General features: G+C 51.3%; 1 protein-coding gene across 2 annotated transcripts in view; it reads right to left on the reverse strand.

Moving 5' to 3' along the window:
* VWC2 (von Willebrand factor C domain containing 2) overlaps positions 1 to 14,089 on the reverse strand; it is a 126,229-nt gene extending 112,140 nt beyond the window's left edge. Inside the window, exons 1-2 of one of the 2 annotated variants that reach the window (XM_065939271.1) lie at positions 13,811 to 14,089; positions 11,786 to 12,587 (exon numbers count right to left, since the gene is read on the reverse strand). In XM_065939271.1, the coding sequence (XP_065795343.1) occupies positions 11,786 to 12,484 (699 nt within the window). In that variant the 5' untranslated portion in view covers positions 12,485 to 12,587; positions 13,811 to 14,089. The remainder of the gene's footprint in view (positions 1 to 11,785; positions 12,588 to 13,810) is intronic. The other variant, XM_065939272.1, reaches the window with a different exon arrangement.
* Between the last annotated feature and the right edge of the window lie 2,824 nt (positions 14,090 to 16,913).

Consider the following 16,913-nt stretch of genomic DNA (forward strand, 5'->3'; position numbering starts at 1 on the left):
GAGGGGAACTCTGTTGCCAGCAGGACGTGACCTGAGCTGAGTGGCTGACATCACAGCACAGTTTATCCCTCAGGCCACTGGCGTCCCCTGCTCCTCACAGGCCCAGGCAAAGGCAGCAGGCTTGTCAGAATTCTTTCTCTTCCTGCCTCCCAGCCCCTGACATTTCTGCAAGCATGACATGACTGACCTGCTGGCCAGTGGAGACAAAGGTGCTCCGGGCAGCCCTGCTCCCCTTGGGAATGGACGGCCAGCATCCTGGCCCCCTGGCTTCCCTGCGCTGGGGTCTGGGGGACAGAGATACCCCTACGACAGCGTCCATCGGCCAGGGGCCCTGTGTCCCCTGAACATAATTGTCAGCAATTCAAGAGTGTGACCAGGCTTAAAACTATGGCTCCTGACATCTTAACAGGGATGAATAAATACAAGTCCTGGCTTGTTGAGATGAACTTCATTTGTTTCAAGCCTTTTGAAACAAAACTATGGAGATAGATTTGGGGGACAAAAAACTCACAGAATTTAAAAGTAAAATGCAAGTAACAATTTTTTTTTTTAAGATTTTGTGACATGGGCCATTATTAAAGTCTTTTTTGAATTTGTTAAAACATTGCTACTGTTTCATGTTTTGGTTTTGGGGCCACAAGGCATGTGCAATCTTAGATCCCCAACCAGGAATCAAACAGGTGCTCCCTGAGTTGAAAGGCGAAGTGTTAACCACTGGACCACCAGGGAAGTCTCCAGGGAATTTTTAAAGTTGGACCAGGGAAATGTAAACGACTGTGCCATGTCAACCTCCAACAAAGGCAAAGGCCCAAGACAGAAGGTCCAACCTGTCTGGTAGAGTGTGTGTTACTGTCTATTTCTGAGCTGCCTCAGGAGCAGAAGGGCCATATCACTAAGAAGTGGAATCACTAGCTGTGGTTTTATACATGTGTATGTATATATATATATACACCTATATACGTATATATATACTTAAATACATTATGTATGTGTGTGAGTGTTAGTCGCTCAGTTGCGTCTGACCCTTTGCCACCTCACGGACTATAGCCCACCAGGCTACTCTGTCCATGGAATTGTCCAGGCAAGAAGACTGGAGTGGGTAGCCATTCCCTTCTCCAGGATATACTCCCAACCCGAGATCAAACACATGTCTCCTGCATTGCAGGTAGATTCTTTACCATCTGAGCCACCAGTTTTTGTCATTCAGTTGCTCAGTCATGTCTGACTCTTTGTGACCCCATGGACTGCAGCACACCAGGCTTCCCTGTCCCTCACTATTTCCCAGAGCTTGCTCAAACTCATATCCATTGAGTTGGTGATGCCATCCAACCGTCTCATCCTCTGTTGTCCCCTTTTCCTCCTGCCTTCAATCTTTCCCAGGGTCAGGGTATTTTTCAATGAGTTAGCTCTTTGCATCTGTTGGCCAAAGTATTGGAGTTTTAGCTTCAGTATCAGTCCTTCCAATGAATATTCAGGCTTGATTTCCTTTTGATCGACTGGTTTGATCTCCTTGCTGTCCAGAGACTCTCAAGAATCTTCTCCAGTACCACAGTTCAAAAGTATCAATTCTTTGGTGAAACTCATGTAATATTATGCACACTTAATATATAAATGTGTGTATAAACATATACACACACATATATCTTTCTTTAGATTTACTGGGACTCCTAAATCAGAAAACAGGGGTCTTTCAATGAGGAAGTCTCCAGCACTATCTCTTCCTTTCCCCACATTCTCTGCTACCTCTTTTAAAATTCTAACTGCACATATGTTACTTTCTCTCTCAATCCTCAATGTACCCAAGCATGTCTTTCCTACATTCCATCTGTGCACCTGTGTTTCATTCTGGGCCACTTCTTCAAGTCTACCCCCAGGCTCACTGGATTATCTCAGAATCTGCATCTATCATCCTGCCAAATTCTCCCCTTGAAATAGAGGTTCTATCTGATTCCTTCCCCAAACTGATGAGTACTTTGGATATAGTGATATTGTTTACCCATCCATTTTATTCCCACATTTATTTCTCTAGGCATAAAAAATAATTCTCATTTATATCCTGACACCTGAGTCTGATCTGACTGCTTTTTGTCTCAGCTGCTCTTTCTCCTTATGTGTTATTGTTATTTTGACATTATATTCCTTGGAACTGTATTTGCGGGGAGTCTCTGAAGCCAGAGTGTTTGCCTCTGCCCGATACCTGTGGGCACTGCCAGTCTGGGGCCCCTTTAAATGAAAATATTCCATGTGGATTATCCAGAGCACTCGGGGAAGCATGACCATCCATGTCCATAGGAGGGCACATGCAACAGCTGACCATGAGCCCAGCTCTGCCCACACTGAGGCCATCCAGGGACTGTGTCTGCACTGCCCTCCTGCAAGACAGACTCTTCTGGAGAGCCTGCTTTTATGAGACATATTCTGATCTGACTCTCTCCACCTGTGGTCCTGGACTTGCCACGTGCCCCAGCCTGGCCATAAGTACCAAGCGTCCAGGTCCCAGGCATCAGTGATGACCCTCAGCCAGCCACCCCTCTGGCTGACTTTCCTCTCTGGATTCAGTTGTCCACCTCCAGAAACTAATTCCTCTTTTTGCCATTTCTGCTGTGCTTTTAAGAAGATGTGCTTTACTGTATGAAATCCAAGATTTCATGACTTTTGTAAAAACAGTGGGTTTTCAGGCTATGAGTCTTCCATATTCTCAAGCAAAATCACTTCTGCCATGATCGGAAATGCACAGAGCCTTAATTTTCCATTGCTCTGTTTTTCCACGGGCCTAGGGCCTCCCCGAGAACTCACAAGGCCATGGGCAGATGCCTGACATCATCGCTTTCTGCATCCATCCGAAAGGCACTCTGTGTCCTGGCCGCACCCCAGTGCCCGGCAGAAATAGAAAGAGAAGTGAAATCCAGCTGGCAGGATCTCAGCCTTGGAACAGATAAGCAGCAAGAAGGATTTCCGGCTACGTGGTCAGAACCATGCCATGAAGGATGGCTACAGGGGCTGCAGACTTAGTGGAAAACTGGATCCTTGACTCAAGCTCACAACTGTTCTAAGTGAAACAGGCTTGGTCTTTCCTCCCGAAATCGGCCCCAGGATTCCTCTGCCATTTAAAGGCAAACCATCAACAACCATGGGGTCTGAATGAGTGGCCTCCACCTACCTAGCCGGCAGACACCCCTTGCCCCATGACCAACCTCTGGGCACATCTCTCTCTACAAGGTCCCTGCTCCGAAAGGACCCAGCAGTTTGTCACCGTATCACCGGGATCTAGGTCAATGACTGCAAAGATTTATTCAAAAAAGTATTTTTGAATAAATAAATGCAAGAATGAATTTTCTGTTGGGATGTATCAGATCTGAGAAGGAACTATGTATGGGAACACACAGCCCCCTAGAGTCACCTCCTAACAATGAGGACCTTCTTCATGGGCCATCCTCCCGGAGACCAAGTGCCTCACTGGAGGCAGGACCACTCCTGAGACGCTCACCCCCCAGGCCACAGGGGCAGCAGGCTTTTGCACTGCTGTTTGTACGGAGCTCTGTGGGTTCTCACATCTCTCACCTCCTTCCTATAACATGAGAGACAAGCAGGATCCTCTCTACAATTTCCTACCAGCTCATGAGGAGGCTCTGTTGCCTGGACTTCCCCGTTGGCACAGTGGTAAAGAATCTGCCTGCCAATGCAGAAGTCACGGGTTCGATCCCTGGGTTCGGAAGATCCCCTGGAGGAGGAAATGGTAACCAAATGCAGTATTCCTGCCTGGAAAATTGCATGGACAGAGGAGCCTGGCGGGCTGCAGTCCATGGGGTTGCAGAGTTGGTCATGACTGAGTGACAGCATGCACGACTAACATCCTTGGGCACAGAACAGGGCTCACAGCGACTTCAGGGACTCTCTCCCTGAAGTTCTAGAAACTGCCTATGCGTGCCAACTGAAGGGCAAGGCTGAAGGCGGTGGCTCGGGGCCCTGAGCCTCCTCTGATGCAGGCTGGCCTGTTTGATCTTGGAGAAGTTACTGCTTTTATATGGTGACACCTCTTCACTTGTGAACAGAGAGCATCGCAAAGCCACACGACTGCAGGACCACGGGAAAGCCAGGGCAGCGGGGAGACGGTCTCCTGGGGAGCCCGTGCGCTTCTCAAGGAGCAGCTTGGCCCTGGCAGATGGCTACCATCTGGGACTCCCCCTGTTCTCATGACAAGCTGGCAACTGAAGTATCTGTATGAACCTCTCACTTGCTAAATGTCTGCTCCAGTGACACAAACAGCTGATGTTCTGCGAGCCAAGCAGAGCACCTCCCTGGGCCAGGGCTGGTTGTCAGGTCATCCGTCTGTCCCCCCTGGCCTGACAACCTTTCAGGTCCTCCCCCCCGGTCAAGATCTGGAACCCACTGGAACCTTCCTCCTTGCCCTCAGGGTGCTCCTGGGGCTCAGAGCTCATGCTCTCCTTACAACTCAAGGTTTCATACTTTGAAGCCCACAGATGCTCATTTTGTTCCCTATGGCTGTGTCCCCTGTGTTATAAGAGAAACATAACATACACCCACACAAACACAACCAAATGCATTCACTGTTTACCAGGCCAGTATAAGCCTTTCCTTCTCCAGGTACCAGAAATTCTCCCAGCCACACACAAAATGCCCCTCCCTCCCCTGGCATCAGGAAGATAAGGAGGCAAGACTGGAAGGAAAGGTCTAACAGACCAGGACTCAGATCCTGACCCGCCCCCCGCAAGCCCGGTTACTGGCTTGATGACTTTCATCAAGTTACTTAACTGTTTTGAAACTTAGTTTTCTTTCCTTAAAAAAAAAAACAAAAAACAAAAAACCCAACTCATCAGCCTGTTGTGTAAACCACACCCTCAACATATAAAACATATAAGCCCTGGATAAAGGTTGGTTTTCTCCTTCTTGTCGTAAAAGACTAAACTTCTAGGTTAGCAGATGTTGGTCCTGTCTAAAACGTCTGTGAGACAATTGGGCCCCGTCAAAAGGTCCTTAAAATTTGGTCCTGTCCGAGGAATCCGTGCCAAATGATTTGGGGCAGGACCAAGCAGCAGTTACTCTTTCCTTTTCTAATGAACATAGCTGATTTACAGTTCTGCGTCAGTTTCTGGTATACAGCAAAGTGCTTCTGTTTTATATATATATAAATATCAATATATATGTATATATAACTTTTTCAGATTCTTTTCCATCATTGGTTATTACAAGACAGTGAATATAGTTCCCTGGGCTATACAGTAAAGTTCTTGTTAAATTACTACTTTATATATAGTAGTGTGCATTTGTTAATCCAAAACTCGTAAATTATCCCTTCCCCAGCCTTCCCCTTTGGTTGCCATAAGCTTATTTTCTATGTCTGTGAGTCTATTTCTCTTTTGTAAATAAGTTCATTTGTATCATCATTCTGGGGATTCTACATATAAATGATATCAATATCATATGATATTTGTATTTCTCTGTCTGACCTTCGCTTAGTGTGATAATCTCTAGGTCCATGCATGTTGCTTCAAAGACCTCTTGGCATGGAGCAAATATCTTTTGAAAGTTTTGGACTGGACCAAGTGATCATGCAAATATCAAGGACATTTTGACATAGATTGAACATCTTATGGACCAGAGTTTTTAGGAAAGATTTGGATACGAACAACTGTCCTGCAGGAACTTTTATAGCGTTTATCTCATATGTGCATACAAAGTGCCATGTGGAACAGGTAAAAAAAGCAGTCATTCACATTAAGTTTCTCCCACTGAGTTAGGGACACATCCGAAAGGTCTAGAGAAACCACATGGGCTCTCCTTGCTTTCCAAATAGAATCGTTACCACCTAAATGGCTTTAGACAGAAAAGCAGAAACTAAGAAGTCCAGAATTCATCAAATCTTACTAGGAACCAAAGCAAACTCAGTGGTAGCAACAGCACACACATGAAACGAACTTCCAGAAAAGAACGTCCACTTTACACAGCTCAGTTCACTTTCCTCTGCAAAGGAAAACAATAATGGTATCATTTTGATTTAAGTAGCATCAGTAGAAAGAATATAAATCCTATTTGACTAAAAAACATGGAGAATAGTGTCTTTGTCCTTCTTGGCACTTTCTCATAATTGCATTACAGATCTGTTGAGATGGTGCTTTTGATTCCAAATTTCATGTAGGTTGTTTTTCCATTAATAAACTCCTAGAAAGGAGACTTTGTAACAAGTCAGATGCTGAGGCCCCAGGAAAGGCATGTAACTCAGCGGTCCCCAATCATCTCACCCGTGACTCCGTCATTCACTGATTTCCTGTCCAACTTTCCGCAAGCTTTGAAAGACAGCCTAGCAAGGAGCACGTATTAATAATTCATTTTCTCTTTTCTTCAAAGGCTTATACAATTGCCAATCAGAGCTCCTGATCTGCCATAATAACCAGTGTGGACACACAGAACTGATGTCATTCCAACAAAAGGCAAGTGGAAGTTCAGTTCTCCTAAGTGGTATTATCTAGGGGAGTCACACATTCCATGAGATTCTATGAAACAGGGAAACACACTTGCAGACCCCAATTCTCTCTTCACAGTCCCCCAGAAATCAGGATTCCCAAGGGAACAGGTTCTGCTGTTGCTCAAAATGGAGTCATTTTTTAACGAAAGAATTTCACGTTAGACTTGCTGTTGGTCTGCATGGAAGTTCTCAGGGGCAGATTTAAAAGCGAGGCCCTCACGTGACACAAGCACCCACTGACTTAAGTAGCACGATAATTCCTAAAATGGGCTCAGAACGGAACAGACACCGAATCACCATGACCTGTGTGGGCAGCTTCATCATGTTTCATTTATGTTAATCCAGCATTTCGTGTACTACCCGTCACTCTGCCTTTGCTATGAAATCATTCTTGCAATCACTCTCGCTGATGCATCCTTGTCCCACCACACTCTATACCTCCCTGGACCCAAGCCTATGAGGTCAACTCTGATCACTGACACCCGATGTTACAGGCTGGACTGGGTACCCTCCGAGATTCAGATGTTGAAATCCTAAACCCAAGAGCTCAGAATATGACTGTACTTAGAAACAAGGTCTCAACAGAGGCAGTCAAGGTGAAATAAGGTCATACGAGTGGGCTCGAATCCAGGATGAGTGGTGTCCTTATAGGAAGAGGAGATCAGGACAAGTTACACACAGAGGGATGAGTACGCAAGGACACAAGAAGACAGCCATCTACATGCCCAGGAGAGAGGCCTCGGGAGAAGCAGCCCCACCCATACCTTGATCTTGGACTCCCAGCCTTCAGGGCTGGGAGACAATAAACTTCTACTGTCGAAGCCACCGCGTCTGTGGCATGTTGTTAAGCAAACAGAACAGTGTTCATGTATAAAAAATATAAACCAAGAGACAGGCTTCCTTACTCAAAGTTGGAGACTTGTTGGTGTAAGAACAGGATACTAGGAATGATTTGAGAGGCAATGGAAGACATTCTAGTAGTAACTATGTTTTTATCTGGATATACAAATGAAATTGCGAACATCCCTGGATGAGGGTATTACTCTAAGTATTATTAGCAGCTCAATGGTATTTCATTGAAGAGTAGGTCTTCAGCCAACATCTGCCCAAGATCAACTAGGCTGTAAGGAAGGAGGGTTTTAAAGGGGTAAAGAGCCTGGAGAGAAGCAAGAGACAGACAAGTACAGAGAAAACTGGGCAGAGAGTGCAAGTGAGGACTCTGTGGGGCCCTCCCTAGTACAAAAACCCTTCTGTGCTTTCTATTTCTCCTTGGTAGGACACAGATTTCAGCCTCCAAGACATTCCCTGAGTTCCAAAGAGCAGATTCAAACACCAATAATTAGGGGCATGAGGAATGCAAAAAGGAACAGTAGTGCAGATGGAGGAGAGTCCTGGTTCCTCCTGGGGCATGGACACAGACCTTAGATATATATCTTTGAATTCCTTTGCAGGAACTAAGGCACCCGCCCTCCTGGACAATGGTAACTTCAGGCTGAACACAAAATTCCTGGAGCAGCGCCCTGTGATCTCACTACCAACCAATCAGAGGAGGGTTACACACCCAGCAGCCTGCCTCCCAATTTTGTCAATAAAATCTTGTCCGAAACCCTTCTCCCTCCCTGTTCTCCTTGCATTGTTGTTCAGTCACTCAGCTGAGTCCGACTCTTTGCGACCCCATGGACTGCAGCATGCCGGCCTTCCCTGTCCATCACCAACTCTCGGCGCTTGCTCAAACTCACGTCCATCAAGTCGGTGATGCCATCCAGCCATCTCATCCTCTGTGGCCCCCTTCTCCTCCTGCCTTCAACCTTTCCCAGCATCAGGATCTTTTCTAATGAGTTAGCTCTTAGCATCAGGTGGCCAAAGTATTGGAGCTTCAGCTTCAGCATCAGTCCTTCCAATGAACACCCAGGACTGATCTCCTTTAGGATGGACTGGTTGGATCTCCTTGCAGTCCAAGGGACTCTTAAGAGTCTTCTCCAACACCACAGTTCAAAAGCATCAATTCTTTGGTACTCAGCCTTCTTTATGGTCCAACTCTCACATCCATATATGACAACTGGATGCATGGCCCTGTCATAAATACACCTTTATCTGCTCCAAACTCTGAGGTTTCAGTTGGTCTGGCTCCAGTGTGTGCCTGGCACAGTGACTGCAGACAGGCCCCCAGGACAGAGACCCACAGGAGGACAGGGAGGAGCGATGTTCTGCCTGGGGCTGCCTGCACATCACAGGCACAAGGATCACTTCTGTCAGGCTCCCAGTCTCCACCAGTAATCTCCTCTCTCTCAGAAAGTAGAATACAGACTGCCAAAGCGTCTGCGTGCCTCAGGGAAAGCGGACCAGAACCAGCCTCCCTTTCACCTCCAATTTTGCCGTGGTCAGCAGTGTTTCATGCATGACCCTTGAGACCACAACCTCCACTGAACTGCATTTTTTTTTCAGAGAAGCCCCCAAAACTTCAGATATAAAATGCTTTCCTTTTCTGTTTTCTCTACTATGCAACCTGCAAGCCCTGATGGATCTCCTGGAAGCCCAGCGGACCCAGACAAGGCACAGGAACAAACCCCACAGACTCACAGCTGACCCTGCGTGCTTAGTTGCTCACTTGTGTCTGATTCTTTGCGACCCCATGGACTGTGCAGCCTGCTGGGCTCCTCTCTTCATGGGATTCTCCAGGCAAGAATACTGGGGTGGGTAACCATTCCCTTCTCCACTGCATCTTCCTGACCCAGGGACTGAACTCAGGTCCCCTGCATTGCAGGTGGATTCTTTACCAGTGAGCCACCACTGCTGACCCTAAACCCTTCTAAGCTCAACCTCCCAACACCCCTGACAGAGCCCTGCATCCTTTTGGTCTTGGAAAGAAATGTGCACAAAGCCACACTAAATCAGGGAAATACCTAGAAATGTTCCTGATACTAACAGAAATGAACAAGCACGATGTATACAGTGAAATCTTTATGCAATTGTACATGTCATAGGAGCAGGAATATAGTGGAAATTTTGCAGCAGCTGCTCAACCCTCATGCATGTGTCATCCTAGCAGCTGGTAATGATTGGATGAAAGTTAAGAATGAAGTATCACTTGAAGATGAAAGATGCACTTAATACTCTAAAAATAGCTTTATTAATATTTTGATTCTTCCCGAGATAATCATCTCTCCAAACTCCCTTCTCTTGCTAAAATCTCCCATCTCCAGAGTGGGAAACACATTCCACTTTCATTTGTTCATTCTCATGCTTAGCCGTGTCTGACTCTTTGCGACCCTATGGACTGGAGCCCTCCAGGCTCCTCTGTCCATGGGATTTCCCAGGCAAGAATTCTGGAGTGGGTTGCCATTTCCTCCTCCAGGGGATCTTCCAGACCCAGGGATCGAACTTGAGTCTCCTGCAGTGCAGGCAGATTCTTTACCAGCTGATCTATCAGGGTAGGCTCTAATTTTTGGAAATAGGAATCCAACAGGAGATTCCCCCACCAACCATATACACAGACAGTCCATGGCATCCAGCTTTTAGCAATGAATAACTCAAATAGATTTGAATTCTTCCTTCTGTCTGTGATGGCTGCTCTGTGATGTGTTTGGGCTTCTGAGATCAAAATGTTAGTAATTCCTCAGCCCACCTCATGGGATACATAAGAAATGATTATGTTACTATGCACAGTGCAGACAATAAACACTATTAATTAAAAACTAACTCCTTGTCTTTGATCTTATAACACTTTCTTATGAACCTGAAACTCCAGGGAATTGTTTGGCTACAGCACCATTCTGGCCAACACAGAAGGTAGCTCCTATGGGTCCCATCAGCTCCCAGGGCCAGCTTTGCTTCTGCACTTCCGGGCTGCACCCAAAACATCTGGAAAGGCATCTGCCTGGCTCTTCAATCCTCTAGGAGAATTTGAGGGCAGAGTTCCTGACTTCTGTTGTATGGCCAAGGGCCTGGTTCCTATAAAGTTCTCATCAAAGTTGTCTGGTTCTCTAAAGGGCTGAAACCAAGAATTGTCTTCAGCATGTTTGCCTGGAGTTAGACCCTGAATGTCAGGTGGTTAGAACTCCAGGGAGCCTTAAGGAATGGCTAGCCTTACTTTGCAGATGAGGGGAAAGAGAGTCTTTCTACAGCACTCAGGAATTCATTCCTGAAACTCACTACCTGCTGTCACACTCTGGCCACATTCTCAATCTGTAGATCTCAGGCTCTGCTCTGGAGACCCTGGAGGAGATTCCTCCCCATCTGCCTCCTCGCTCAGCTTTGGGGGCTGGAGGTCCCAGGACACCCTTTGCTGCCCAGGAAAACTCCGGCATGCCAAGTTAATCGGCCAAGTCCAGGAAGGCCAGCGGCTGAGCCAACCCTGGGGGGCTGGAAAGGCTGCTCAGTGGTGTGGGTGGTCTTCCAGGGCCTCGAGTGAAGAAGCAAGGCTCTGGGGGGAGTTAGCCCCTGGCCAGTACCACCACTGGGCAGTATCTCCATCCAGCACCCCGTGGAGCTAGGCTTTCGGTTTAAATAGAACCTAGAGTATAAAAGCAGGCTTGAGGCACGGAATCTGCTTCTTACCAGCTGCTTAGCCCTGGACACCTTATTTAAATATTCTGTGTCTCAGTTTCCTCTTCTCCATCAGCTGGAGATAACAGATCATAATCGACTTTATAGCCTGGCTTGAGGTCTAACTAAGTTAGTATAGGTAGAAATGTAGCCCGGGGGTGTGACATCACTGTAGGCACTCAGTAAACAGCACTGCTAATATTACGACCAGTACTCACCTAAAATAAAACCATTTTAAAACCACAACCTGGACTTCTTTTTGCCATGGACCATGTTTTGGCATCCAATCAGCAAGCGTTTTGTTTTGTTTTAATTTCTAGAACATCTGCCTGATACCCAGCACAGAATCCAGGGAAACCACTTATTTATATGAATAGTCTCCCTTAATGAACTATTAACTGAAGAATACATCCCAAACAGCAAGGTAAATTGCCCTGTGTTTGAAAACAGGGTGAACATTTCAGCAGCAACACGTTTAACTCCGGAGCAGCCAATTCAGGTTAAAAGCGCAGCCAGTACTTTTGCTTGGGCTTTGGTGCCACGGGCTTTACTCTAAGGAAACCCTTTTGGAGCAAACGCATGTCAGCTGGGCACGTGGCTTTCAAAAATTACCTCTGCACTGAACAAGAGAGGGGACACGGGCACACTGCCGTCCACCTCTGAGAACCACAGGGCGCCTCTTCTCCAAAGTGGGGGCGAGGAGCCAGCTCACCCGCTCCTGGGACGTGCAAAGTCGGCCGGGCGCTGGCCTCTTACCACGAACTCCTCCAGGGTCTGGTAGGTCTTGCCCCGGAACTCGCAGTAGTTCTTCCTCTCCTTGCACTGCGGGCAGCACTGGCTCGTGTCGACGTGGATGCAGCGCGGGTGCAGCCGCGGGCACTCGGGCTGGGCACACAGCGGTCCCTCCTCGGTGCACAGGCACGGGCAGGCCGAGGGCCCCGGAGCAAACTTCTCCCCGATCGCGTACACGAAGCCGCTCTCGTCCACGCAGCCCTTGCCCCGGTAATCCGGGTACGCGTACTCCTCCGGCGGCTCGGGCGTGGGCTCCGACTCCGGACCCGCCACGTCCTGGGCGGCGGCGGCCGGGGGCTCTTCGTGCGGGGTGTCCCCGCGGGGCCGCCCCTGCAGGTCCCCGGCCCCGGCGCCCCCGCCCTGGGCGGCCCAGGCCTGCTTCTGCCTGCTCCACGCCTCCCGGCCGGCCAGCCCGCGGCCGCTCTTGCCCTTCCAGTCCCGGCCGCCGCCGCCGCCCTCGTCCCTCGCCGGGCGCCCCAGCTCGCTCACCCGCCCCGGGCCGTCCCGAGACGCGTGCTCGCGCTTCTCCTGGCCCGGCCGCTCCGGCGCCTGGGCCAGCTTCTCCAGCGGGATCCTCGGGCTGCACAGGGCCACCATCAGGCAGCAGGTGAGCAGGAGGGAGCTGGACAGCGCGCCAACTGCCATCGCAGTTGAGCTGGGCATTCCCTACCGCGTCCCGGCGGGCGGGCGGGCGCGGAGCGCGGCCGAGGGGCGAGTCGCATTCACAGCCCGGGGGCGCGCCGCCGCCAGCCGGGAGCCGCCGTCCCTGCGGAGAGAACAGCAGCACAGCTGAGCCCCGCGGCCCGCGCGCACCCGGCCCCCGCCCGGCCCCGAGCCGCCCGACCCCGAGGCTCCCTAGCTGGACTCGCCGGACCACGAGGGCAGGGGCTGCATTCCCGGCGCCCGGGCGCCGCCGGGGGTCCTACAGATCCCAGACTGCGGGCCTGGACAAGGAGGCGAGTCCCAGAAAAACACCGCCCCGCAGTGTGCCCCCTGTGGTCGTTATTAGCGGGTGGTGGAGCGGTGGGGCTGCAGCGAGCTGGGCCCGCGCCCCCTGCAAGGCTCGGATGGAGCCACATAACTCCAGCGCCTGGCGCCCCTCTTCAGGTCCCGGCCACACTTCCCCAAAGGTCGCGCAGTGGAGAATTCCGCAGTGGAGTGGACGGTGAAGACTGTGCAGAAAAATAAGAGGGAAACCCTTCCTCGCTTGCCTGAGGGCGTTTGGGGAAGAGAGGAGGGAAGGAAGAGAAGAAACCTGGCCGGGCCCTGCGATTCATCTGAACAACTTTTCAAACGCCGCCAGTGCGGGGCGCAGACGCCCCTTCCCCGCCCTCCAGCTCAGACCCGGCTGGCTGCCGGGGGAAGAAGGTCCCCGACTATCCCCCAGCCCACCCCCAGTTCCCGGCTGCGGGTCGGGGATTCGCAGGCTTCTCTTCCTCCGCCAGCCACCGGGCAGCGGCTCAGCGACTCAGGGCGCAGACCAGAGACCCCCAGCGCTCAGTCTCCTAATTTCTTGGACCCTGGAGGGGGTCGTGGCGGTGGAGCAGGAGGGCCCGGTAGATTGAAGGTGTGCAGTGGCGGAGGCTGGAGATGCAGGGCGGGGGCGAACGCCCCTCAGTCTCCCGGTCTCCGGAAACCTCTCTGGTTCCCAAACTTTCTGTGGCCCAAAGGGGCCGACTGAACCCTAGACTACACGCTGCAGGGGACTGGCCGCCCAGCCTCTCTCCACCTAGCCGTCCAACTCTGTGCGCCCCGGAGTGTCTTCCTCCGCCTCCCCACCCTCTTCCAGTAAGCAGGGTTCGTCTGTGCCCTCTGCTCATTTCCAGTCCCAGCCGGGTGGACCTCAGCCCGGGCGATCACCCATATTTGCAAACTTGGGGCCTGGGGTGAGGGGACTCCTCCTGAGCAGCAGGGAGGCGGAAGGGCGCCCGGGGCGCGGACACCCAACATGCATCCTCATCCCCGAGGGCGGGCGCCCAGCCTACATACATGAGCGCAGGGCGCCGGCCGGACGCGGGGCTCGCGGCGGGCTCAGGGGCAGCAGCGGCGGGCACGGACCCTGGGCGCCGGCGCCCATCCTCCGGCCGGCGAGGGCCCGGAGCGGAGCGCACGGCGGAGAGCTCAGCCCCACCTGCGCGCGCTCCGCCCGGCGCGTGCACTCGGCTAGGGCGTCTCCGCGGTCTGGCTCGTGGCGCCGGCGGCCGGGAACCGTGGCCCCAACTCGCGTCAGTTTCTGCGCCGCCTTCCGCCGCTCATCCTCCGATCTGGTCCCAGCGTCTCCGCCACGAATCGCGCCCCGGGGCGCCCCAACTCGTTCTTGCTCTTCTCGGGCAGGCGCGGAGAGCTCCCCGGACCAGGCAGCCGGCAGGCTGGGGTGTCCGCGGCGCGTAGGAGGCAGAAGAGACGCCCGGAGCGCGGCGGACGGGCGGGCGACGGGCCCCGAGGCCGGAGTGGGAGCCCTCGCTCCCGCCTCCCCTGCCGCAGCCGCCTCCCGCCGCGCGCGCTCCCCGCCCTCCTCTGCGGCCGGGGTTTGGGAGGCGTCGCCGTGGCGGCCGGCGCTACCCGGGGTTGGAAGACCTCCCGCCCCGCCGCCCCCCTCGCGGCAGAGACCCACCTGTCAGTCTCCCGCGCAGCCGCCTCCCCACCTCCGCCGCCGGCTGCCATCCTCCAGCCCTGTCATTCACCCTCCGCTGGACCTTCCATCTGGGCTTTTTCCTCTCCTTTATTCTTGCCTTTAATTCCTTCCTTCCTAATTGGCCCCCTCTGGCTTTCCTCCCCGCGGACAGCCTGTTCTTGCGACTGTTGAAAATCCAGAACCAAACTGTGTTCAGTTTGGAATTCGAAGGCCGTGTTAGCTTAGCTTAGCAGCTTATGGGGAGTTTTTCCCGCCCCCCCTCCTCTCTTCACATTCAGAAACCCAGAAGTATAGGCGTGTAAGAGTCAGAAACCCATAACAATGCGTGCAGTGTCCTTTCGGACTCTCTGCCCATCGCTCTTCTCCTCCACTCCCCACCCCCACCCCGTCCCGCTGGTCCCCTTTCCTGGGTGACAGACTCCTGTCACCGAATAGAAACGTCTGCCAGGTTAACTTCGCTGGAATGCTAAGCTATCCAGCAGAAGCCTGTGTGGTTCAGACTTGTTTTTACTCTTTGATCGGATAGGAAAAGGAAAGAGAAAAGGAACCTGTTCAAATTAACCCCTAAAATGAAATTGTAGAGAGGTGTGTTCCCAGGCAGTGGTTCCTACTGTGTCATCTTAAAATCACTGACAATACTCAGCTGTATAAACACACCTTTATCCTACAAGATCAGGCCTTGGCCTGGGGCTGGGTGTTTGAGAGCAGTTGCCTTCCTCCCCCACAGGAGATGTGGCTGGATCCCTGAGTGGGGAAGATCCCCTGGAGGAGGGCAATGGCAACCCTCTCCAGTATTCTTGCCTGGAGAATCCCACGGACAGAGGAGCCTGGTGGGCTACAGTCCATGGGGTCCCAAAGAATTGGATATGCCTGAGCAGCTAAGCACTCACAGCACCCGCCTCTTGACAGTGAACAAAGCATCTGAATGAACTGCAGAAAGGCCCTCCCCCAGCCACAGAAAGGCTGGGCAGAAGGCGTTTCTCCTGGTTCACCAAGCCAACCTCTGGCCACCACGGCCACCACCCCCCAGCCCTGCACCAAAAAAAAAAAGAAAACCAGTTGGGTGGAGCATTTCAACATCCAGAAAGATTTAAGCCCTTCTGCCTTTGCATCCTGTCACTTCAAAAGACTGGTCATGCTGGCCTGTGGGACTGAGCAGCCTGGCCACCCAATCATGTCACATCATGTTTGTTTTTGTTTTAACACCAAGGACTCTCAGATGGTTACATTGGTGCAACCCCTAGTAGATGTGACTAAGAATAAAACTTTAATGGTATGTGCGAAAGATTCTACTTCTAGCTAACAAGTTGGTTGGGGGTCCGATGGAGGGAATCACGAAGCCTCGTCTGATCTCACCCCAGTCACAGAGCACTTGAATCAGAAGCCTTTGTGCCTCCGTGTGTGAGCACAGTGGAGCACTGTGGTGAGACATGATGGCCCTCACAGGGGCCTGACAAAATGAGGGGTTAATTATACTGCCCAGTGTCCCGACTCTACCTCAGGGCAGGAACTAACTCTCAGGGGTGCTGTGAGAGGGCAGATGAGATGAGGGGAGAAGCAGTTTTAGAAGGATCTCTGTCCTTAGTGGAGAACAATATTCATGCCATCTTGATTAGCTGAGAAATTCAAGGAAATATCCGAGAAATAAAGGGGAATCTGATCCCCTTTCTCTGTCTCTCTGTCTCTCTCTTTCTTCATTTCTCCTCCCTCCCCCTTCCTCCTTCCCTCTCTCTCCCTCCCTCTCTTTCTTCCTTCCTTTCTCATTATTTTTTCTTCCTTCCTTCCATCCTTTCTCTTACCTGAGTTCTCCTCAGGCTGCAGAGTAGAAGGGAGCGGCAGAGGGATTTCTGGCTGTGGAGTAAGGTGATGAGGTCTCATCAGGTCCCACTTGGGGCAGCTTTGTGACCTCAGACGATTCACCTGCTGTCTCAGGGTCACCATGTGTAGTCTTTAAAAGGAAGAAGAAAAAAAAAAAAAAGGAAGAAGAAGAAAAAAAAAGGGTCTCTGGAAGAAGAAAAAAAAAGACGTCTCTGAGTAGGTAGCATCCCCAAAGAGCTTTGGGACCATGGCATGTTTCTGCCCCCCTGAACCTGTAGTAACTGACTTTTTTGTCTTAAACCAACCAACAGAAGTCCTGAGTCTGTGAGTCTGTCCACAGCCCCCGGGCCCATCCTGAGCAGCAGGCAAGGCGGACGGGTTCCAGTCCAAGTTCAGAGTTGCCGCGTCCTCAGCGTTTGTGTCTCCTGAGGTTTAACTCGTTTACTTTCCTTTTCATCAAGGCTTGTTTCTGTCTCTGTCACAGGCCTTGTAGCAGCAGACTGTGTCTTAGCTCCGGGGTGTCTGCACACACCTTTGAAAAGGTGTGTTATTAAACCAGGGGCTCTTGCTGGCCTTGATTCATCTTGTCATGCTTTCAGCCCCAGAAGCAGATGAGGACGGAGGGGTAGGAAAAGCTGG

The sequence above is a fragment of the Muntiacus reevesi genome, chromosome 6 (assembly GCF_963930625.1).
Source record: "Muntiacus reevesi chromosome 6, mMunRee1.1, whole genome shotgun sequence".
Taxonomy (NCBI): Eukaryota; Metazoa; Chordata; class Mammalia; order Artiodactyla; family Cervidae; genus Muntiacus; species Muntiacus reevesi.